Consider the following 24,420-nt stretch of genomic DNA (forward strand, 5'->3'; position numbering starts at 1 on the left):
AACTGTCTGAAATCATCTAATGATCTCTTCTAGAGATTTGTTTTTGTCCTTTTCTTCTGGCCTTAAAACCAACATTAATTGCAACAAGGCGTTATACTTCAAGATTCTATTCTCCGGACACTTTTCCCAGTCATTTAACTTATACAGCAGCCAACACTAATTTCAGTATTTAACGAGATCATATTTTCTCCTATTTCCAAGTGCTTTCCTATGTTCTAAAACACCTCCCAGTACCGATGACTTAGGAACACGACTGAAAACAGTCATTTCTGACCCCGTCTCGTAAGTAAACCCCTTGAGAAGAGGGAGCGGGGGGAAGCACAGGGCTGCTGGCAGCGCCACTGGGAAAAGTGGGGAGAAGGTTTTACGGCGCACTTAAAAACAACCAGTAAAACAATTAACTCACATTCCTGACAAGCTGCTGGATTTGCAGAGAGGCAACACACAGGAGCACATAATATGTACTGGAAAACTCGCAGATAACACGTTGATAGCAAACATCAGCGTTCTCTACTGCGAATTCCAACACCAGTGCTTCCTTAACTTCTAAGTTTTCAACCTGTTTATTGATGGCCTCTTCAGGATGGTCAATAAAGTGCATGTAATTCTCACTGGGACCCTGATAATAGTTGTAAATAATTTGGCTGCTTTGTTGGTTTCAGACACCTCTACTGTAGCTTGATAGGCAAGGTCTGCTGACTGCCTCAGGATCTCAGAAGCTCATGGCGCCTGTAATTGTGGTGTGTCAATTAGTGTCTGTTCCAGGAGCTGGGGGATACCTGCCCCTTTCAACGAGTCCCCATTGTTCCTTCCTAAATGATCTAGAGCTGTTACATTGCACAGGTCTAATTTTGCTTGAGTCTTTCATGGTCTTACCTGATCTCGGGGCACACGAACACATACTCTTTTTCCTGTTAACTTTTGAAGAAAATGCTGCAAACCCCCATCCCCATCCGAGTCATCAGATAACACGGACTTGAACGGTGCTGGAGAATCACTGGTAACAAGGGGTTCGGAACAGTGCACATTCTCGCCAATACTTTCTAGCATCACAATTATTCGTATAACCTGAGTCCCCAGGCGCACCCCCCTTCCCATCACGATCAGCGGGTGTGTTCAGCCAGAGGCCGACAGAAGGGAGCATCAGAGGGTGAAATGTCCTGTGGAAGGAGCAGAAAGTTACCATCCTCTGTAGGTTTCTCCCCACCCGGCCCATGAATACCTCCGCTTTATTTTGAGCAATGGACCTTGTTCAAATGCCTTGTTCTGGGGAAAAAATAAAATGAGTGTTTTTAAAGAGTTATTTTTTTTAGCGAATGACAGACTTCAGTGCCACACAGGGAACCACGGGCAGTGCGGTGATCAAACATCCCTGAGGACGTACGTCAGCTTCAGTGTCTTTGCACCTGGTGTTTGGGGAGAGAAGGAGCAAACTCAGGCCCTGAGCTCTGAGACCGTGGGACGTGGATGGGGGGAGTGCAGAAATACCTGCCCAAGACAGCAGAGAGCACAGGGCACTGGGGCTGGATTTTAGCAGAGGAAAAATGGGGAAAAACGAGAGGAAGGGAAAGAAATCTGCATTTGTTCAGATTTCCTTCAGTGCTGAAGGGTCCTGGTGCTGGACACAGTGGTCAGTCCCCCTCGCCGGTGAGCGGGCATCACCCGCTTCGGTTGCCAAGGAACCGCCGGAGCATAATCCAGCTGCTCCTGGCAACCATTCCACACCAGCTGGGCACCAGCAGCTGGTGGGCACAGGCAGGACCGAGGCGAGGAAGGTCCTGGGAAAGCAGAGGGAAGAGGCACCCAGGGGCTCATCCCCTGCCCGGCTGCCTCTCCCAGGCTTGCAGAGCAGTTCCTGGGTGCCCGGTAGAGCAGCAGTGCCAGGAGGACCTGGGCGTTCTGGGCCCTGCTGGTGGCTGAAGCGATGGCCGCCAAAGATGAGGAGGACCTGCCGGCCTATTTCCTCCAGCAGTACAGGCAGAACCTCCTGCCCTTGCTCAGGTGAGGGGACTCCTCCACCCACCTCCATGCCCTCCATCCTCTTCTCCTGTTTCCTCCATCCCTCCTTCCCCCACGGTGGCAAACTCCCCGATCTCCACCGCTTCAGTCTCCTCTCCTCCCTCCCTTGCCCAGCCCTGTTCCTCCCTGTGACCCCCCTTGCTCTGTCAGAGGGTTCCCTGCTGGGGATGCTGTGCTGCCAGACGGGATCTGAGATGGTGCTGGGTTGCTCTGGCCCGTCACCCCACTCTGGACACAGTCCAGCACCCTGCCCAGGCACCAGACCCAGCGTGTAACCTTGATGGAAACTTGTGTGGCAGGAAACACAGGCTGACAGAGGAGGGCTCCCTGTCTCCATTTGTTCGCCTCCAGGAGAAGAGGAAAGAAGCCAAACAGGTGCAAATGGCCCTGGAGGAGAAGCGAGAGGTGAGAAAGATGGGAGGGTGCTGGGGCATGGTAGGGGTGTTGTGGTTTTTAGGAGGGCAGAGTGGCTCCGGGTGCGGGCGGCCACGTCACGCTCGCTCTGGTGCTGCCAGGCCTTCAAGGAGAAGATGGCTGACATAGCCCGCCGGTGGAGGGAACTCCACGCCAAGAAGGACCATCTGAAAACCTACATGGAGAAATCTATGAGGAGGTTAAAGGTACGGCTGCTCCTGATCAGCTCCGCTGACGTGACCCTGAGCCACAGCGCCACCTTCTCCCCTCCCCTGGGGAGACAGTCTTGGGCCAGCACTTCTGTCCAAGCCTCCCTTGAGCCTGGCGGGGTGAGGAACAGGACTGGCAGGGCATGGGGGTTTGTACTGCAGATGGGGAAAGCCCTGAGAGCGCTTGGGCAGCAGGGAGCTTGTCCAGTACCAGTGTGATCTCCTGAGGGCCCCAAACACCCCCCAAGAAGGATCTCAGCCTGTCCCCACTGTTGACACCCAGGTGACTCCCAAGGGCAGGTCCCAGTAGGTCTGAAAAGCAGAGTTCTGTCCCAGGTGCCTGTCTCCAAGAGCCAAGGGTCAGTGCAAGAGGGGTGGCCATGTGTCGTGGGGGCGTAATTTAGGGTTCTGCTTGCTGCAGAACAATGCTTAGATGTCTCAAAGAGAAGTGCGACGTGGAAGAGTTCGGTGGCAGGTTCACTCTGTTATTCACTGCGTGGGGGAAATATGTCAAGCCGAACGCTGCTGACCTTCTCTCCAGGAGCCTGCACCCTGATAACCGTTCACTCCGGAGTCTGTGTCTCGAGCTCCGGAGGTGAACTTTCAGGCGAGGCCGTACCCGTCACAGTGCGAACTCTCAGGATTCTTCTCTTCCTGAGAACAGTTTGCTGCAGAGTCTGTATTTTGGAGCTCTGGAAGCAAACTCCCAGGGCAGGCCTGTACCACACCATGTTGAACAGGGAGGGAAGATGTTCCCCGGGGTGCTGCAGCACTGCTCTGTCCCCTGTGAGTGTATCTCCTCCCAGTGCTGCCGGGTGACCCAGCTCCATCTGCCCTTGCCTTCCTTTCCTTCTGTGTGTGTGTGTATTGGTGGGGGAAACATCACTAGGAAGATGATCAGCTGCGAGTCCAAGCTCTGAAGAAAGCCGTGAGAGAAAGAGAGGAGAAAACACAAAAGGAGATGGAGCTTTTGAGGGCTAAGAAGAAACTCGAAGCCCTGAAAAAGGAACACCAGAAGCTCAGCAGCCAAGTGCAGAAGCACTCCATCTTCAAAAACTACCTGGAGGATGTGGTGAAGATCTCCCCACAGGTGAGTTTGGACATGAGAGACAGATCATGGCCTCAGGGAGGGCTGTATGTGGATGTTAAACCTGGAGGAGATAAGGCAAGTCCAGGGAAATCATGACACTTGGTCAAACCCAGAGACCTCAGGTGGGATGGGAGGAGGTTCCCTGCAAGCCAGGTGAGCCAAGGGGACCAGAGTGAGGGGAGGAAAAGCAGAAAAGGAGATGAAGGCTTGAGAAAACCAAAGAAAAAGTGTTAGAAGGGGGAACAGCATAGAGCTGAGGGGCATGGGGACCCCTTTGTGTCCCTGTTTCACGTGACATGGATGGTTTGGGAGAAGTGCCAAGCTGCCCCAGAATGGGAGCCCAGGCAGCTGTCGGGAAAGCTGAGCCCTTCTCAAGGGTGTGCGGGCGTCCCTCCCTGCATCGCTCGCACTCCTGCGGCCCGGCTGCCCCACTCCCATGGCTGGGTGACTTGGCCCTGGCAGCTGCACTTGTGCTTTGTTTCCTATCAGAGCACTGGGGGTGGTACGACATCTCCCCTTGCTGCTGGCAGTGGCAGCTCTGGGACCGGCACAACGGGGCCATCAAACAGGGAATGTGGCGACGCTCACAAACCAACTGGGGCAGCAGGCTCGCCAAGAGGGGAAATCTTTCAGCTGGGGGAGGTGTTGTCCCTGGTCAGGACAGGGTGCCAAACAGCACGGGACTTGCAGTCATGAGGGGAGGGCAGGGGCGTTACTAAACCCAGGATCCTTGTGCTGCAGTTTGAGGACATCCAGGACGTCATTTCCCGCTACAAGCTGCTGGTGAGGACGCGCAAGGACCTGCAGCAGTCCCAGGAGAAGGACAGGGAAATGATGGAGCAAGCCAAGGTGCTCCTGGATCAGTACGAAGCAGAGAAAGCAGCTGAGATCCTGCAGTGCCAAAATGAGCTGGAGCAGCTCCAACGACGTTTTGCGCAGGCTCAAAGTGATGTCCGCTTCTGGGTGAGGAACTGCGGGATGGGCAGGGGAAGATCTCCAAGGCCTGGCTGGGTGAAGCCACAGGGTCATGGCAAGGCACAGTGGCAGCCTTTGTAACTGGAGGAGATGCCTCATTTCATCCCTGCAGGGGGCTGCAGAATGACAAATGACAGAGCAGGTCTGGAGCAGGTTATGTCAGGGGTTAAAACAAGGCCCTCACAAAACCGCCGGGATCTTTTCCCTTCTTGTTTGAACTCACAGTGAAAAGAGATCTGCTACCCAGTCCTTGGGGAGGTTTGCCTCGGCACAAACCCAAGCGTGCTCCATCACAGGCCTGTTGGGTTTGTGTAGCCTGGTCAGGCTCGTTTCCATTCACCATTCCTTGCAGCATTATCCCTGTCATGGGGCTTCAGTGTGGACCATCTCGTGCTCTCCACTGTTCATGGCTCGGCCCTCAGAGTGAAGCTGGTTTTGCTGATTTTTTATTTGTTTTCATCCTTTGCACAGCATCTGCACACCAGGGCTCACCCCTTCTCCTCCCTCCTTCCCAGTCCAACAATGACCCAGCTGGTGTCATCTGGGCTGTACCAAGGCACATGGATGTGTAGAAACGCGCGCAGCTCTGCTGGCCTCTGTTCCCTTTGCATCACTCTGAGGGGCCTTGCCAAATTCCCTTCCTGGATACTCCAGGCTGCAGGAGTTGAGTCCCACCAGGCAAAGCTGGAAAGCGCGTGGTCTGGGCGGGTGGTGGTGGGATGCGCTGCCCCCAGGGTGTCAACTATCGGGGTATCTGGAGGACCCACTGGAATGAGGGGTGCAGGAGCTGGCAGAGAGATGGGGCTGCTCAAGGAGCAGCTGTGGTAGTTCCTGGATCTGCTTCCACCACACCGAGCTGAACCAGCTCCAGCATAGCCCTGGGTGAGGACAGGTTCTTCCTAGCAAAACAAAGGAGCGTGGAAGCCAGGCTCTCCAGCACTGAAGCAGCATCTTTGCTGGGACATATCACCATGCTGTGTGTCTCTCCTTCTCCTCCCGTCCTCAGACTGCTCGCTGGGCCGACATCCAGAACAGGAATGCCAAGAATGCCCTGATGCTGACGACGATGAAGATGGCCGTCCACAACCTCTTCCAGTGCGTGAACACGCAGCTGAAAGCCAAAGTGCACCTGCCGGAGGATGACAGCCTCAGACAGCTGGACACGGTAGAGCCAAGCCAGACCCCTCCCTGCCCAGAAAGAGGAGCAGTAATGACCCTCAGCTGCCCAAAGGGAGGGGAAAGCCCAGAGAAATCAAGGTGCCCAAGAGACACTTTCCTCTCCAGCTGGGCTGTCTCTTGGGCATGGGGAACGGGCGGAGGACCCCAGGCAAACCTGTCTCGTCCCCCTGCTCTGACCTCTACCATCTCTCTTCCCTACCTTAGATTCAGCAGTCTATCCTGGACCTCAAAGGCATTGTTACGGAGGTGAAACGGAAGGGCATGGAGAGCCACCGGCGAGCAGCTAAGCGTGGGCATTAAGGGCAGGAGGAGGACAGAGAGCCCTAGGGATGCTGTGTTACGTCCGTGAAGTTTCAAAACCTTTCTAGCTTTTTTTAGTACTGCCCAGTTGCTGAGTCCCTTTCATACTATTATAATAACCAAAGATTTTACAGTGTCTCTCCATTTCCTGGGAGGGTTGGAAGCATCAGAGCATCTTCACCCCAGAGGCCATGGGGTGCCTTTTCTGGCAGGTGGGATTCTGGTTGCAGGAGCCAGTGTCCCAGCAAAGCAGGCGAAATAGGGAGAGCAGGCCGGGACAGGAGTGGAGCTTCAAATAAGGATTAGTACTGGTGTTCACATTGGGACCTTCCAGCTCTGAGATGTTGAAGAGGGACGTCACAGCAGGGGGGGCTGGTGCTTTGGAAGAGCTTCAGAGATTTTCCACCACCACATCTACAGATGTGGGTTTTGCTGCACAGCCATGTGCTGCGTACTAAAACTCACCTTCCCCCGCAAGATGCTGGGAAAGTGTGGAGAATGGATAGAGGTGAAGGATGAACCAGCCAGGGCGGTTGCACCGAGCATTTGGCTGTTCATGGCGAGGGCTGACATGACGAATGCAAAACAAGAGGCCTAAAAATGGCTCTGGAGTCCCACTGTGGAGTTCAGGCTGGGCTCAGAATCTGTTAGGGAGCACATTTGAATGCACCAAAGACCCAATGACATAACCTACAGATTTGTGCACCGAAGAGACCACTGATCACACACTCTTGCTCCCTTCTCTCCAGTGGTTTCTGCTGTCCAGAGCCCAGAGCAGTGGATTCAGCTAATGCCTCCTCCAGGAAAGTCTGAGTGCAGTTGGTCTGTGTTTATAACGCCTGGAGGCTGCTCAGGCACCTGATCCCTTTGAGGGTGAGGAAGACACAGATTAATGCCCTCGCTTCCCCAAATCTGCGCTTTCGTGAGCGACAAGGAAAAGAGATGCACGGCAGGGCTGGTGCTGCTGCTCGTGAGGGCAGCAGAGGAAGGGAGAGTTCGGGGTGGGAGCACTGGGTGCAGAGTCAGCTGAGGACATTCCCTCTGTGTCCTTGCTGTCACTTTCTCTACAGGCTCCAATTGATAGGAATAAAGTCAATTAGAAACATGGTACTTTGGTTCAGGTCTCAGCAAGAGCTCATCCTGGAAACCCGATTTCCCTCAAGCCTCTTGAGCCCAGCCCCATGCTGGGCCACTGAAGCTCAGTGAGTTACCACCCATGAGCAGAAAAATGACCCTGAGCAGTGTGATGCCCCTGCAGAAGAAAACAATAGTGAAAACCTCTGTTGCAGAGGCAAGGGCAGTAATTGTTTCTCAGCTGCTATTTGTGGAAGTGGAGCTCATTTCTTTCTGAAACCTTGACATGTGAATGCAGTGTGGGCCACGACACGTCTCGTGTTGTTCTGATCAGATCCCCAGAGCAGTGGGAGATGAGTGACAGTTCGCATTTCGGCTGGCAAGGAAAAGCAAAAGCTGATGCAACTTTCTGCAGCCACCATGTGCCTACACTTTAATGATCCCATTATGTTCCTTCTGTAAAGCGGGGATAATAACTGTCAGGGAGGGGCAGAGTGGGCTGCTCCTCAAGGGAAGGGGCTTAGGTGACACCCCCGCAGATGTGCACCCCCAGCAACACGCCGGCCACGCCACCCAACTTCCCCGACGCTCTGGCCACGTTCTCCAAGCTGCGAACCCCTGAGAGCCGGCAGAGCAGCAGCAGCCCCATCGCCTCCATGGCCTGTGCCCCCGGGAGCTTCAGCCCCTTCTGGGCTTCCTCGCCCCACAACCCCCAGCCCGCCTGGCTGCCCCCTCCTCACCCACCGCCCATGGCCTCCACCACCCCCTGCCCCCCCAGAAAGCCACGGCCACCATGGACGGCCAGAGATCCGACTGGGCTGGCGGAGGTGGGGGCGTCAGGGGGGTCCCGGGCCAGGGCGTTGCGAGCGGGGGCTCCCCTGAGAATCGCACTGGAAGGATTTTCTAGGTATTATTTCTAGGGGGGGGGGCACACACTGCTGGGGAGGGCACTGGCCCTCGAGAGCCTCTAGATGGCCTTTACTCTCCTCCTTTTTTAAAAATATATATCTAAAGTATATAAATCCAGAGAGAAGGAGCAGCAGCACTGAGGTGGGTGCTGGGTGAGGGGTTTCTTAATGCCCCCTCCCACCAGCATCGCTGCAGCGGGGCAGGAGAGCGAGGGGGAGGCAAATGACAAAGAACCTGATGGCTGGAGGCAGCTGTCGGCACCCGGATCATGGCTATGGGGGCACCCTGGACTGGGGGGGCACAGCCGCTGCGCCCCCTGCCTCTGCATGTCCCAGACCCCGGATGGAGCCCCCAAAGCGCTCCCCTCCTCCGGCTCTCGAAATCAGCCCAGCTTCTTGCACAGCCCCCCCGGGGCCCCCTCACCCCGTCCTCCTTCCCTCGACACCCCCAGGCCCCAGGGGGATTCTACAAGGTGATGTCCCCCCCGTCACTGCCACTGCCACTCGCCTGTGGGGTGACATTTCCCCAGGGACTTGCTGCTGCAATTAAACTGCTGCTGCCGTTAAACCTTGCAAAGCGCTCAGAGGAGCTGCTGAGGGGCTGGACCCTGCCCTGCTCAGGGTTTCTGGCAGCGCTGCCGGCTCCTGGGGGGCAGCCGGGCTGGTCCTGCGCAGACAGGGATGGGGTACCCGCTGCTCTGCCCCCCTTTCCCAGGGAGACCTGCAAGGGTGCAATGGGTGCTGCTGGGGGAGCTCGTTGCCTTGAATTTCCCTGTAGTAAAGTAACCGGCTCTTGCAGCACTGGGCACAGGATTTCCGAGCCCTCTGCTCCCAAACACACAGGTTCCTTAGGCACAGAGAGGCAAACAAACCCAACCAACAGAAAAAACCACCCCAAACTTGCAGCCTTTGCTCTGAATTTCCTCCCTTCAGGTGGTTATCTGCATCTGCCATGAACTGCCACCTTATTTTAATTTCTTTTAATCTGTCTAAATAAGATTTTAAAAATAAGAAGCGGGTCCGTGGCTCCTTTTGTTTGAAGGCCATGGGTGGTGGCCTTGCTCCCTCTGCTGCCAGGAGAGCGGGGCTGGGACAGGCGAGGTGGCGGCCAGAGGGGTCTTGGCTCTGGGGGGTCCCGGTGGCGCTGGAGCTCTGACCCCTGCCCTGCCGTGCTGGTTTGATTGTAACCACGGATGGTTGGGGTGTCACTGCATCAGCTGGTTCAGATCCATGCAGATGGTTGGGGTTTCTCCCTCCTGGTGCTGGATCTGGGGCTCCCAAAATTGTGCTTTGTCTGTTGGCTCTGAGCAGCTGCTGCCAGCCCAGGCTTGGAGACAGGTCCTTGGGGACCCCAAGCTCGACCTTTTGGGGAGCTCCATGGGGGAGATGGGGGCAGAATGCTCTGGGGAACCCTGTCAGCAGCTGGGGACCCCCTGAGGGGCTGGGGGGAAGGAGGAGAGGGAACAAGGAGGGGGCAGCCTCGGGGAGGGGGAGCTGGCAGGGCTTTGGGTGGGGGGGCAGAGCTTGGCAGGGCAGGCAGCACCCCAGCACTGCCCTTGGGGGGCTGGTGGGAACCCCCTGGCACGTGGCTCCATCGGGGACATGTCTGGTCCACTGCCCGGTCTCAGCTGCTGCGCTTCAGTTGGAGAGTGCAGAGTGCCAGCTCTGATGGGCTGAGCATCCCCGGTTTTGGGGTGCAGGAGGTTTGCTCGGGGGCTTTCCTCCTGCCTGTGCAGGCAGGGCAGGCAGGGCTGGCAGCTCCCCTGCCCGCGGGCCACACTTTTGCTTGGCTGTACGAACAGCCCGTGTCTCTTGTAGGGCCTTGGGTGGCTGGGCTGGCACCGCTGGCATCGCCTGGCTGGGGAAACTGAGGCACGGGGAGGCACCGGGCTGGCTGCTGGTGCCGGGGTGGCAGGGGCAGGCAGGGCTGGGGCAGAGCTGCTGCCTGCTGGGGCACCCGGCGCTGGGAATTGCCTTCCCCTGGCCCAGCTCAGGCCATCAGGGCGTGCAGGGCAGGTGACACTGGTGGGTCCCCGCGGGCTGGACTTGTCTGGGTTTGTTGGGATGTGCCGTGTCCCCTTGCCCGTGGCAAGCTGTCCCCTCCTGGCCTTGTCCCAGCAGCTGAGAGCTGGGGCACCACAGTGATGGGCCCCAGAGCTGCCATTCTGGCTGGGTGTGCTCAGCTGTCCCCAGGGTGGCCGCAGTGTCCCTGCAGAGGCAGGAAGCAGGGACGGGTTTTTGTGACGGGTGCTAATGAACTTGCCGTTCATTAGCTGGGAGGGGGGAGGCTGTTGGGAGCTGGGTGCTGCGGGGCTGGGTAGGGTGGTTGGGTGCTGGGAGAGCGCGGGGGTGTCAGCAGGAGCTGGTCTGTCTGGCTGAGCCCCCCAGTTCTGGTGGGCACCCCAGTTCTTGGGATCGCTTGGCTGGGAGGCGATCCACCCCCCGTCCTTCCCCACCTCCAGCTAAGCTGTAATTACAGCGCTCCGCAGCTTTGCTGCTGGCAGACCCAGGAATGAAGTCTCCCTGCGTCCATCTGCGCGCATGGCATCACCTGTTGCAGCGGATGGGTTTGTGCTGGGGGTGGTTGTGCTCGGCAGTGCTGTCCCCATTTTGGGGGTGATGCCCACCTGGGGCACAGGGCTCCTGGGACCATCCTGCCCGCCTTTCCCTGGGGGGTTGTAGATCGCCACGGCTCTCAGGGAGAGCCTGGCAGCGAGCAGCTTGTTTAATGTGAGGTGTCACCAGCTGCCATGGGCTGTGCTGTGACACCACTGGCGGTGCCGTGGCAATGCCCGAGATGCCCGCCTGGCTCCAGGGACGGGACTCTGTGTCCCCCCAGCATCCGCAGTTTGGCTCAGCCTCCCCCAGCCCTTCATCGCGGTCTTGTCCCCTTTTGGGGTGTGCCACCCAAGTGGCACCTGTGTGCTTGTGTCCACGGGGACGGGGTGTCCCGTGGGGGCCATGAGCATGAGTAAATGGCTCTGAAGTGCCTGGATGGAGCTGGGCACACATGTGCCCCTCCTGGTTCAGGAGGGGATGCTGGGCATTGGAACAGGCTGCCCAGGGCAGTGCTGGAGTCACCAGCCCTGGAGGGATGTACAGATGGAGATGAGGTTCTCAGGACATGGGGCAGTGCCAGGGGTGGGTTGCCTGTTGGACTCGATGATCTAGAGGGTCTTTTCCAACCAAATGATTCTCAATACCCTCCTGGGTGTTTGCTGGCTGCCCTGGTACACAGCGGCTCTGGGGCCACCCTGGTGGGGACCAAGGCTTGGCTGCTGGGACGGCTGAAGGAGGAGGATGCGCCATTAGGAACGACGCACACCAGGACGCAGACAGAAATTCACGCAGAGGCAGAGATCTTGTTCAGGAAGGGGCGCAGAGCCTGGCCTAGCAGAGAGCTGACCTAGGCCTAGGCTGCCTTCTTTATTCACCATTGACAATTTACAGGATTTACAGGTACAGGCCTGGACTGAGATGTTTACAAAAGGTGTTTTTCCACTAATTGCTATTAAGAACACACTGAACTCATGTGATGTTTGCCTCACTTGTTTTTCCACTCATTCACAGGCCCGGCCCAAGGACATTCACACATCCCATGCACTTGGGGGCGGTTATCCGGCCCGAGATACCATTCTCACGGGTCTGGGCCATAACTTTTTACAATTACGAGAAACGTACTTTGAAGTAATCTGTCCAAGGCCCTTTAGATATTATGATGTTAGTATTATGTCTTTGACCGTCCGGATGGTCATGTCAGTTTGGATCTTCCTTTATCATCCAGGTGGCTGGAACCGCACATCTGGCTTTCCCACATCTTACTTTCCAACATTTCCCCCTTTTTTGTTTTATACATCAGGTTCCCAATGAGCGCAGTAAGGACCCTGCCTTTGTTCTTCTTTGCATTCTGTATCATTCCCCAGAGGATTCGAAGGACTGCAAGAAAAAACATCACACGAGCATATCCAATTCCCACAAAAACCCATAGATGCAGACTGAGAGCTGAAAATGAAGTTTTACGGTCTACTCACTTTATGCTATCAGAGAATGTTAGCCCTTTTGTCTTACAGTCCTAATCCTTGCAAACTATGTAATTATTTTGCAGGGTACTGGCTAAATCCTAAATCAGGCCTTGCACATTAGCTAAGACTGTTATTTTACTTCCTATCACTCATAAACACTATAATTCAACTTCAACGGCATTACACGTATTTAGCACTCTGGTAACAGACAATACAGGTTCAGGTATCAGCTAAGGAGGTTATTTAAATACAGTATCATAAGAATAATGAGGATCCACAACGTGCATGTAGTCCCTCACAAGAAACAAAACTAGAGGCCTTTTACTTCAGGTGCTCACAAGAAACACTCACTCACTCAGATAAAGAAGTGAGGTGTCATTAATCCCAGAAGTTTCCTTAGACGCTGTTCCTGTCTAAGGAAAGGACTCCAGTTCACAGACCCGCAGCTCCAAGAAGACCACTCCAAGGGGGTCTTCGGCGGAAACCCCGTTTCATTGTTTGGCCAGACGTGGCTGTGGCCCTTACAACATAGTCCAGAAGCCTCTCAGCGAGTCTGGGCACCTCCTTTGTCAAGGACCCTGTCAATTGACCGAGGGTCCCACCCCTCCTGACCCATCAGTTGGCAGAGGTGAAGTTCATTGACAACACCTTGGTACCATTCTGGGTGTATATATGCGGGGACAGGCACCGTGGGGCACAGAAGGTGCTAAAGAGCCCTCAACCTCCTCACTGAAAGCTCCAGATTTCAGGGGAATGTGTAACTGCCTCACAATCCAGCCTGCGACCACAGTCGTCTGGCAAACTGCTTTGGAGTGGTGGTGCAGTCACCTCTTGCCTCCAAGGTCAAAAGGGGGCATTCTGTTGGTGAGTTTGAATGCCCACTGTGGACCATCATATCTTATGTGTCATTTCCTGTTGCAGTCAACCTACAATAGAACAGAATAATACAAATTACAACAATTACAGTTATTAACAAATATTGGAGAAAGCTGGTTAGCCATACTAATAAGGAAAACAAATGCATTGAAAGTTTTTTCGCCCGTTAGTCCCCAGTCCAAATCATGTAAATCTGTATCATTCTGATATGCCAGTGCCTCTTCCTCTGGTCTCTGCTGTTTCTTTCTTGCCCTCTGCCGCAGGGACAGATGCTGGATCTCTGGCATTAGGTCCTGCACCATGTTTGTCCAACTGGTAGAAAGGTTTAACACATTTTGCAGGAAGCCACTTTGGTCCTGTTGGAAGAAGAACACAAGCACACCCCTTCCCCAGGCGACTGGTTCTACAGGCCCTTGCCACTGACTGTTGTGCAGGGGATCCCGGTACAAAACCTTTGGTCTCTGAGACAGTGGGTCTGGAACAGGGAAGTGTTTTTCCGCTGCTGCGATAGAGGAGGGAGGCACAGTACGATTCAAAAAAATTTAAAGTGTGTGTTGCATTGTCTGATTGTTCCTGAGGTGTCATATTCCCCCTTTTTTGTATTAATAACATCTGTTTCAGTGTGGAATGTGCTCGTTCAGTGATAGCCTGTCCAGTGGGAGAATGTGGAATACCTGTGACACGTGAAACACCCCAGTGCTGTAAAAAATATTGCGTGGCTCTAGCAGAGTATCCAGGACCGTTGTCAGTTTTAATCTGTCGTGGCACTCCCCGTGTAGCAACACCATGGGTCCAGTGACGCTGAACGTCTTTGCTTTTCTCACGTGTATGCGCAGATGCACAACGCATACCTGAAAAAGTATCTGTAGAAACGTACGTATTTCAAATGGCCAGAAGATGAAACGTGTAACATCAGACTGCCCAGTGTCATCAGCTGAGAGTCTGCGAGGGTTCACTGCAAGGGAGGGCGAGCTTGTAATCAGACCTTGGCACTCCGGGCAAGGGCGCTCTGCGTCTCTCGCTTGCTCGAGAGTGAGACCGAACACCTTTTGAAGGCAGCGGCGTTCTGATGGAAGAAAGCACGTGAAGCCCTGGCAGACTGGAAACGACTGTAGCTACAGCGTAAGAATCCGCAACTACATTGCCTTCAGTTGTGGGACCTGGTAAAGCTGTATGAGAGCGTACATGAGTAACAAACAGTGCGTGTGTGCGAAGCTGTAATGCAGTTCGCAGTGATGCAAACATATCAGAAAGTTGCTGTTGCGAGATGTCTTTAAGAAAAGCAGAGGGGACGCGCTCTAGGACCTTGACCACGTACTCAGAACCACAAACCAAATTTAGAGGTTCCTCCCTAAAAAGCTCTAAGGCAGGCAGAACTGCACCAAGTTCCACTGATTGGGTTGAGCCTTCAACAATTTTAACAGCGTGATGCCGATCGTTATCTTCACGCCAGACCACTACAGCTCTATGAGACTGCCCTGAACCACCAACAAAACCGTGCGAGCATTTGGGATAGGACCGAACACACGTACGGCCTGTGGTCTGCTGTCAGACACGCAGGTTTTGAAGCAGTTTACATTTATGCCAAAAGCTGTGCTGGTAAGAGAATCAGCTGGTGCAATGTGCAGGGACAGAGATTGCGAATAAAAAATCAAAATCTGTTTCACAAAAGGTACATACATGACAGGCGGTCACGGCCTGCTGAAGCCTGGATGCGTTCTCTGCCTTTTTGGATCAGAGTAACAATCAATTCCAGGGGCTCAGTAACAGTTTTATGGAAAGAACTGGGCAAAAAAGTCCATTCCAAGTCTATCAGTCTGTTAGCAATCTCATCACACTGTCCCGCAATAGCCACGGGTTGTTTCTATGTTGTAGCTACAAACAGACAAATCTGCAAGTCCAATCGAATGCAGTCAGCCTGTAAGGTTGTCAGAAATTCCTTCCTCAAAGTCTCTAACTCCATTTTGGCTGTCGGATTTATTGGATATTGTCTTCCCTTACCGGATCGAAGTCCTGTTTCAGTTCTATCAGTGCAGTGTTTGCTTTATCGAAACATCGGCTGTTAGTACTGGTGGAAATACAGCATTCGGAATTTCCTCGGAGGTTCCTCACTTGCACCAGCAGATCTGCACCATCCAAGCAGCTTCTTGTGGGACATGCAGTTGAACAGAATTCTCAGAAAGCGTTATCTGAGTTACAATTTGCTTATCAAATCCTGACCCAAGAGGGGTACAGGGCTTTCTGGCAAATACAAGAATTCAGCTGTTAAAACTTTGTTGCAAATTTGGCATTCCATTGGTCTCAAAAAAACCAAACCAAACCCACCTGTCTTTCTTTCCTTCTTTCCCACAATCTCAAAAACTAGCACGGTGAATTTACTAAGAAGTCTCTCACAACCAGTTACCACAGAATAAGGCTATTAACAAATGTTGGGTTTAATTTCCCGGTTCCATTAGAACTACAGATCTGCTAGGGATGCCTTTAAATCTCACGCTCAGACTGCTCCATTCAGTATCACAGCATCGCTGCAGTGGGGGAGAGAAACCCCCTTCAACCCTTTCACCGCTGTAAAAGCGGCAGCCAGGTTTTTCCCTTCTTTCCGTCCCTGCTGCAGTTTCCTGCCCCAAGGCCACGCAGCTGTGTAATCGCTGCTATGAAGTAGGAGGCTCTGAGCTGAGTTTACCTTGCAGCTTCACACAGGCCTGAAATTGATGTTTAAGCACAGGCCTGGCATATTCTGCTCTTTTGTTTTCCCATTTCATTCCAACCATAATACACTTTATTTGCAATTCCAAATAGCTCAGCGATAGTTACATTGCTTAGCTCCTTTTACAATTTACAGATCTCAAAAACCAGTATAACAAACATAAATCCATTATTCTATTTTCCTAGATCCAAATCAGTTAATATTCTAGCAACTTTTACATACAACCTCTTCCAAATTCACGTCTATCATAGCAGTCAGTTTTAGTTTCCATACCTCCAACAAACACATAAATTCAATGCGAATGAAAGTTTAACAACTTAAATTATTTTCTGGTCTCAAAATTATTAGATAACAATATGAGCAATAACTCTAATGTATAAGGATGCATCCTAAGGGGGAGCAAGGTGTTATTTCAGTAGTGGAACCAGTTCTCATTTTGTAATTACCTCCCCAAACAAATTCTTTTGGTACCAAATATAAATATACAAACTAAAATACTGAGCTCAGACACGCAAACCAAATACCGAGTTCAAATATGCGAACAGATCACAGTTACAATTATTCAAGCCAACGTCTCGATGTTGCATTGCACCCTTGAACCGGTCACTGCTCAGCCAGGCGGAGGCACCGCTGGGGCTCCTGACAAACTGGGCAGTGCGGCTGGAGCCCCATCGGCACCCGCCCCCCCGCCGCAGCGAGCTGGGCCGGGCAAGGCTTTTATCAGTGTCCCATCTGGGGTGCTACGGCTGTTACCCCAAACCAGGATTCTTTAGCCGGTGTGCATACAGAAGAGCCAAATCCAGCACACCGAGGTGAGACACAGCCTGTCACAGAGCTGCGCGAGTCTGGATGCTGGAATAAAGCCAGCGTGCCAGAAAGAGAAGCAACAGCTACTACACACGAAATTTTACCATCACATTCACGCAATAAAGAACTAAATTACTTACGATCTTCTGTATTATCACAAAACGCACATTTTGAGTCAACGGATTCTCAGGATTTAACAGTTTGTGAACTTCTCGTGCCACGTAACAAAGACCTACCAAAACTGTAACACACTTAAACAGACACCCACAAAGAAAACAGGTGGATGAGGAAAGCATCTTGCAGACTTCAGCAAGTTTTCTGACCTGTGTGTTATCAGGTAACTCTCTCAGCCTGTTGAAGTCCAGACCGTTCACCTGTAGAACTGTCTGAAATCATCTAATGATCTCTTGTAGAGATTTGTTTTTGTCCTTTTCTTCTGGCCTTAAAACCAACATTAATTGCAACAAGGCGTTATACTTCAAGATTCTATTCTCCGGACACTTTTCCCAGTCATTTAACTTATACAGCAGCCAACACTAATTTCAGTATTTAACGAGATCATATTTTCTCCTATTTCCAAGTGCTTTCCTATGTTCTAAAACACCTCCCAGTACCGATGACTTAGGAACACGACTGAAAACAGTCATTTCTGACCCCGTCTCGTAAGTAAACCCCTTGAGAAGAGGGAGCGGGGGGAAGCACAGGGCTGCTGGCAGCGCCACTGGGAAAAGTGGGGAGAAGGTTTTACGGCGCACTTAAAAGCAACCAGTAAAACAATTAACTCACATTCCTGACAAGCTGCTGGATTTGCAGAGAGGCAACACACGGGAGCACATAATATGTACTGGAAAACTCGCAGATAACACGTTGATAGCAAACATCAGCGTTCTCTACTGCGAATTCCAACACCAGTGCTTCCTTAACTTCTAAGTTTTCAACCTGTTTATTGATGGCCTCTTCAGGATGGTCAATAAATTGCATGTAATTCTCACTGGGACCCTGATAATAGTTGTAAATAATTTGGCTGCTTTGTTGGTTTCAGACACCTCTACTGTAGCTTGATAGGCAAGGTCTGCTGACTGCCTCAGGATCTCAGAAGCTCATGGCGCCTGTAATTGTGGTGTGTCAATTAGTGTCTGTTCCAGGAGCTGGGGGATACCTGCCCCTTTCAACGAGTCCCCGTCGTTCCTTCCTAAATGATCTAGAGCTGTTACATTGCACAGGTCTAATTTTGCTTGAGTCTTTCATGGTCTTACCTGATCTCGGGGCACACGAACACATACTCTTTTTCCTGTTAACTTTTGAAGAAAATGCTGCAAACCCCCATCCCCATCCGAGTCATCAGATAACACAGACTTGAACGGTGCTGGAGAATCACTGGTAACAAGGGGTTCGGAACAGTGCACATTCTCGCCAATACTTTCTAGCATCACAATTATTTGTACAACCTGAGTCCCCAGGCGCACCCCCCTTCCCATCACGATCAGCGGGTATGTTCAGCCAGAGGCCGACAGAAGGGAGCATCAGAGGGTGAAATGTCCTGTGGAAGGAGCAGAAAGTTACCATCCTCTGTAGGTCTCTCCCCACCCGGCCCATGAATACCTCCGCTTTATTTTGGGCAATGGACCTTGTTCAAATGCCTTGTTCTGGGGAAAAAATAAAATGAGTGTTTTTAAAGAGTTATTTTTTTTAGCGAATGACAGACTTCAGTGCCACACAGGGAACCATGGGCAGTGCGGTGATCAAACATCCCTGAGGACGTACCTCAGCTTCAGTGTCTTTGCACCTGGTGTTTGGGGAGAGAAGGAGCAAACTCAGGCCCTGAGCTCTGAGACCGTGGGACGTGGATGGGGGGGAGTGCAGAAATACCTGCCCAAGACAGCAGAGAGCACAGGGCACTGGGGCTGGATTTTAGCAGAGGAAAAATGGGGAAAAACGAGAGGAAGGGAAAGAAATCTGCATTTGTTCAGATTTCCTTCAGTGCTGAAGGGTCCTGGTGCTGGACACAGTGGTCAGTCCCCCTCGCCGGTGAGCGGGCATCACCCGCTTCGGTTGCCAAGGAACCGCCGGAGCATAATCCAGCTGCTCCTGGCAACCATTCCACACCAGCTGGGCACCAGCAGCTGGTGGGCACAGGCAGGACCGAGGCGAGGAAGGTCCTGGGAAAGCAGAGGGAAGAGGCACCCAGGGGCTCATCCCCTGCCCGGCTGCCTCTCCCAGGCTTGCAGAGCAGTTCCTGGGTGCCCGGTAGAGCAGCAGTGCCAGGAGGACCTGGGCGTTCTGGGCCCTGCTGGTGGCTGAAGCGATGGCCGCCAAAGATGAGGAGGACCTGCCGGCCTATTTCCTCCAGCAGTACAGGCAGAACCTCCTGCCCTTGCTCAGGTGAGGGGACTCCTCCACCCACCTCCATGCCCTCCATCCTCTTCTCCTGTTTCCTCCATCCCTCCTTCCCCCACGGTGGCAAACTCCCCGATCTCCACCGCTTCAGTCTCCTTTCCTCCCTCCCTTGCCCAGCCCTGTTCCTCCCTGTGACCCCCCTTGCTCTGTCAGAGGGTTCCCTGCTGGGGATGCTGTGCTGCCAGACGGGATCTGAGATGGTGCTGGGTTGCTCTGGCCCGTCACCCCACTCTGGACACAGTCCAGCACCCTGCCCAGGCACCAGACCCAGCGTGTAACCTTGATGGAAACTTGTGTGGCAGGAAACACAGGCTGACAGAGGAGGGCTCCCTGTCTCCATTTGTTCGCCTCCAGGAGAAGAGGAAAGAAGCCAAACAGGTGCAAATGGCTCTGGAGGAGAAGCGAGAGGTGAGAAAGATGGGAGGGTGCTGGGGCATGGTAGGGGTGTTGTGGTTTTTAGGAGGGCAGAGTGGCTCCGGGTGCGGGCGGCCACGTCACGCTCGCTCTGGTGCTGCCAGGCCTTCAAGGAGAAGATGGCTGACATAGCCCGCCGGTGGAGGGAACTCCACGCCAAGAAGGACCAGCTGAAAACCTACATGGAGAAATCTATGAGGAGGTTAAAGGTACGGCTGCTCCTGATCAGCTCCGCTGACGTGACCCTGAGCCACAGCGCCACCTTCTCCCCTCCCCTGGGGAGACAGTCTTGGGCCAGCACTTCTGTCCAAGCCTCCCTTGAGCCTGGCGGGGTGAGGAACAGGACTGGCAGGGCATGGGGGTTTGTACTGCAGATGGGGAAAGCCCTGAGAGCGCTTGGGCAGCAGAGAGCTTGTCCAGTACCAGTGTGATCTCCTGAGGGCCCCAAACACCCCCAAGAAGGATCTCAGCCTGTCCCCACTGTTGACACCCAGGTGACTCCCAAGGGCAGGTCCCAGTAGGTCTGAAAAGCAGAGTTCTGTCCCAGGTGCCTGTCTCCAAGAGCCAAGGGTCAGTGCAAGAGGGGTGGCCATGTGTCGTGGGGGCGTAATTTAGGGTTCTGCTTGCTGCAGAACAATGCTTAGATGTCTCAAAGAGAACTGCGACGTGGAAGAGTTCGGTGGCAGGTTCACTCTGTTATTCACTGCGTGGGGGAAATATGTCAAGCCGAACGCTGCTGACCTTCTCTCCAGGAGCCTGCACCCTGATAACCGTTCACTCCGGAGTCTGTGTCTCGAGCTCCAGAGGTGAACTTTCAGGCGAGGCCGTACCCGTCACAGTGCGAACTCTCAGGATTCTTCTCTCCCTGAGAACAGTTTGCTGCAGAGTCTGTATTTTGGAGCTCTGGAAGCAAACTCCCAGGGCAGGCCTGTACCACACCATGTTGAACAGGGAGGGAAGATGTTCCCCGGGGTGCTGCAGCACTGCTCTGTCCCCTGTGAGTGTATCTCCTCCCAGTGCTGCCGGGTGACCCAGCTCCATCTGCCCTTGCCTTCCTTTCCTTCTGTGTGTGTGTATTGGTGGGGGAAACATCACTAGGAAGATGATCAGCTGCGAGTCCAAGCTCTGAAGAAAGCCGTGAGAGAAAGAGAGGAGAAAACACAAAAGGAGATGGAGCTTTTGAGGGCTAAGAAGAAACTCGAAGCCCTGAAAAAGGAACACCAGAAGCTCAGCAGCCAAGCGCAGAAGCACTCCATCTTCAAAAACTACCTGGAGGATGTGGTGAAGATCTCCCCACAGGTGAGTTTGGACATGAGAGACAGATCATGGCCTCAGGGAGGGCTGTATGTGGATGTTAAACCTGGAGGAGATAAGGCAAGTCCAGGGAAATCATGACACTTGGTCAAACCCAGAGACCTCAGGTGGGATGGGAGGAGGTTCCCTGCAAGCCAGGTGAGCCAAGGGGACCAGAGTGAGGGGAGGAAAAGCAGAAAAGGAGATGAAGACTTGAGAAAACCAAAGAAAAAGTGTTAGAAGGGGGAACAGCACAGAGCTGAGGGGCATGGGGACCCCTTTGTGTCCCTGTTTCACGTGACATGGATGGTTTGGGAGAAGTGCCAAGCTGCCCCAGAATGGGAGCCCAGGCAGCTGTCGGGAAAGCTGAGCCCTTCTCAAGGGTGTGCGGGCGTCCCTCCCTGCATCGCTCGCACTCCTGCGGCCCGGCTGCCCCACTCCCATGGCTGGGTGACTTGGCCCTGGCAGCTGCACTTGTGCTTTGTTTCCTATCAGAGCACTGGGGGTGGTACGACATCTCCCCTTGCTGCTGGCAGTGGCAGCTCTGGGACCGGCACAACGGGGCCATCAAACAGGGAATGTGGCTCACAAACCAACTGGGGCAGCAGGCTCGCCAAGAGGGGAAATCTTTCAGCTGGGGGAGGTGTTGTCCCTGGTCAGGACAGGGTGCCAAACAGCACGGGACTTGCAGTCATGAGGGGAGGGCAGGGGCGTTACTAAACCCAGGATCCTTGTGCTGCAGTTTGAGGACATCCAGGACGTCATTTCCCGCTACAAGCTGCTGGTGAGGACGCGCAAGGACCTGCAGCAGTCCCAGGAGAAGGACAGGGAAATGATGGAGCAAGCCAAGGTGCTCCTGGATCAGTACGAGGCAGAGAAAGCAGCTGAGATCCTGCAGTGCCAAAATGAGCTGGAGCAGCTCCAACGACGTTTTGCGCAGGCTCAAAGTGATGTCCGCTTCTGGGTGAGGAACTGCGGGATGGGCAGGGGAAGATCTCCAAGGCCTGGCTGGGTGAAGCCACAGGGTCATGGCAAGGCACAGTGGCAGACTTTGTAATTGGAGGAGATGCCTCATTTCATCCCTGCAGGGGGCTGCAGAATGACAAATGACAGAGCAGGTCTGGAGCAGGTTATGTCAGGGGTTAAAACAAGGCCCTTACAAAACCGCCGGGATCTTTCCCTTCTTGTTTGAACTCACAGTCAAAAGAGATCTGCTACCCAGTCCTTGGGGAGGTTTGCCTCAGCACAAACCCAAGCGTGCTCCATCACATGCCTGTTGGGTTTGTGTAGCCTGGTCAGACTCGTTTCCATTCACCATTCCTTGCAGCATCATCCCTGTCATGGGGCTTCAGTGTGGACCATCTCGTGCTCTCCACTGTTCATGGCTCGGCCCTCAGAGTGAAGCTGGTTTTGCTGATTTTTTATTTGTTTTCATCCTTTGCACAGCATCTGCACACCAGGGCTCACCCCTTCTCCTCCCTCCTTCCCAGTCCAACAATGACCCAGCTGGTGTCATCTGGGCTGTACCAAGGCACATGGATGTGTAGAAACGCGCGCAGCTCTGCTGGCCTCTGTTCCCTTTGCATCACTCTGAGGGGGCCTTGCCAAATTCCCTTCCTGGATACTCCAGGCTGCAGGAGTTGAGTCCCACCAGGCAAAGCTGGAAAGCGCGTGGTCTGGGCGGGTGGTGGTGGGATGCGCTGCCCCCAGGGTGTCCACTATCGGGGTATCTGGAGGACCCACTGGAATGAGGGGTGCAGGAGCTGGCAGAGAGATGGGGCTGCTCAAGGAGCAGCTGTGGTAGTTCCTGGATCTGCTTCCACCACACCGAGCTGAACCAGCTCCAGCATAGCCCTGGGTAAGGACAGGTTCTTCCTAGCAAAACAAAGGAGCGTGGAAGCCAGGCTCTCCAGCACTGAAGCAGCATCTTTGCTGGGACATATCACCATGCTGTGTGTCTCTCCTTCTCCTCCCGTCCTCAGACTGCTCGCTGGGCCGACATCCAGAACAGGAATGCCAAGAATGCCCTGATGCTGACGACGATGAAGATGGCCGTCCACAACCTCTTCCAGTGCGTGAACACGCAGCTGAAAGCCAAAGTGCACCTGCCGGAGGATGACAGCCTCAGACAGCTGGACACGGTAGAGCCAAGCCAGACCCCTCCCTGCCCAGAAAGAGGAGCAGTAATGACCCTCAGCTGCCCAAAGGGAGGGGAAAGCCCAGAGAAATCAAGGTGCCCAACAGACACTTTCCTCTCCAGCTGGGCTGTCTCTTGGGCATGGGGAACGGGCGGAGGACCCCAGGCAAACCTGTCTCGTCCCCCTGCTCTGACCTCTACCATCTCTCTTCCCTACCTTAGATTCAGCAGTCTATCCTGGACCTCAAAGGCATCGTTACGGAGGTGAAACGGAAGGGCATGGAGAGCCACCGGCGAGCAGCTAAGCATGGGCATTAAGGGCAGGAGGAGGACAGAGAGCCCTAGGGATGCTGTGTTACGTCCGTGAAGTTTCAAAACCTTTCTAGCTTTTTTTAGTACTGCCCAGTTGCTGAGTCCCTTTCATACTATTATAATAACCAAAGATTTTACAGTGTCTCTCCATTTCCTGGGAGGGTTGGAAGCATCAGAGCATCTTCACCCCAGAGGCCATGGGGTGCCCTTTCTGGCAGGTGGGATTCTGGTTGCATGAGCCAGTGTCCCAGCAAAGCAGGCAAAATAGGGAGAGCAGGCCGGGACAGGAGTGGAGCTTCAAATAAGGATTAGTACTGGTGTTCACATTGGGACCTTCCAGCTCTGAGATGTTGAAGAGGGACGTCACAGCAGGGGGGGCTGGTGCTTTGGAAGAGCTTCAGAGATTTTCCACCACCACATCTACAGATGTGGGTTTTGCTGCACAGCCATGTGCTGCGTACTAAAACTCACCTTCCCCCGCAAGATGCTGGGAAAGTGTGGAGAATGGATATAGGTGAAGGATGAACCAGCCAGGGCGGTTGCACCGAGCATTTGGCTGTTCATGGCGAGGGCTGACATGACGAATGCAAAACAAGAGGCCTAAAAATGGCTCTGGAGTCCCACTGTGGAGTTCAGGCTGGGCTCAGAATCTGTTAGGGAGCACGTTTGAATGCACCAAAGACCCAATGACATAACCTACAGATTTGTGCATCAAAGAGACCACTGATCACACACTCTTGCTCCCTTCTCTCCAGTGGTTTCTGCTGTCCAGAGCCCAGAGCAGTGGATTCAGCTAATGCCTCCTCCAGGAAAGTCTGAGTGCAGTTGGTCTGTGTTTGTAACGCCTGGAGGCTGCTCAGGCACCTGATCCCTTTGAGGGTGAGGAAGACACAGATTAATGCCCTCGCTTCCCCAAATCTGCGCTTTCGTGAGCGACAAGGAAAAGAGATGCACGGCAGGGCTGGTGCTGCTGCTCGTGAGGGCAGCAGAGGAAGGGAGAGTTCGGGGTGGGAGCACTGGGTGCAGAGTCAGCTGAGGACATTCCCTCTGTGTCCTTGCTGTCACTTTCTCTACAGGCTCCAATTGATAGGAATAAAGTCAATTAGAAACATGGTACTTTGGTTCAGGTCTCAGCAAGAGCTCATCCTGGAAACCCGATTTCCCTCAAGCCTCTTGAGCCCAGCCCCATGCTGGGCCACTGAAGCTCAGTGAGTTACCACCCATGAGCAGAAAAATGACCCTGAGCAGTGTGATGCCCCTGCAGAAGAAAACAATAGTGAAAACCTC

At 53.6% G+C, this 24,420-nt stretch overlaps 3 protein-coding genes across 4 annotated transcripts in view; all 3 read left to right on the plus strand.

The window, feature by feature from the left end:
* The window catches only part of LOC136109399 (uncharacterized), a 96,183-nt gene that overhangs the window by 11,184 nt on the left and 60,579 nt on the right, over positions 1 to 24,420 (plus strand). The gene's annotated exons all lie outside the window — the stretch shown is intronic.
* On the plus strand, positions 1,322 to 6,315 carry LOC136109641 (coiled-coil domain-containing protein 42-like). Its single transcript, XM_065852471.2, has 7 exons — positions 1,322 to 2,001; positions 2,319 to 2,424; positions 2,535 to 2,639; positions 3,532 to 3,732; positions 4,474 to 4,695; positions 5,714 to 5,872; positions 6,091 to 6,315. The coding sequence occupies exons 1-7, from the start codon at positions 1,925 to 1,927 to the stop codon at positions 6,184 to 6,186; spliced, it is 966 nt and encodes a 321-aa protein (XP_065708543.1). The 5' UTR covers positions 1,322 to 1,924; the 3' UTR covers positions 6,187 to 6,315.
* Positions 18,307 to 23,270, plus strand: LOC136109638 (coiled-coil domain-containing protein 42-like). 2 transcript variants are annotated; one of them, XM_065852466.2, is made up of 7 exons: positions 18,307 to 18,962; positions 19,280 to 19,385; positions 19,496 to 19,600; positions 20,490 to 20,690; positions 21,427 to 21,648; positions 22,667 to 22,825; positions 23,044 to 23,270. In XM_065852466.2, the coding sequence occupies exons 1-7, from the start codon at positions 18,886 to 18,888 to the stop codon at positions 23,137 to 23,139; spliced, it is 966 nt and encodes a 321-aa protein (XP_065708538.1). In that variant the 5' UTR covers positions 18,307 to 18,885; the 3' UTR covers positions 23,140 to 23,270. The 2 variants fall into 2 exon arrangements, with proteins under 2 accessions (XP_065708538.1, XP_071672659.1); XM_071816558.1 differs by lacking the exon at positions 19,496 to 19,600 and having other exon boundaries at positions 18,308 to 18,962.

This window comes from Patagioenas fasciata, chromosome 18 (genome assembly GCF_037038585.1).
Source record: "Patagioenas fasciata isolate bPatFas1 chromosome 18, bPatFas1.hap1, whole genome shotgun sequence".
Classification (NCBI taxonomy): domain Eukaryota; kingdom Metazoa; phylum Chordata; class Aves; order Columbiformes; family Columbidae; genus Patagioenas; species Patagioenas fasciata.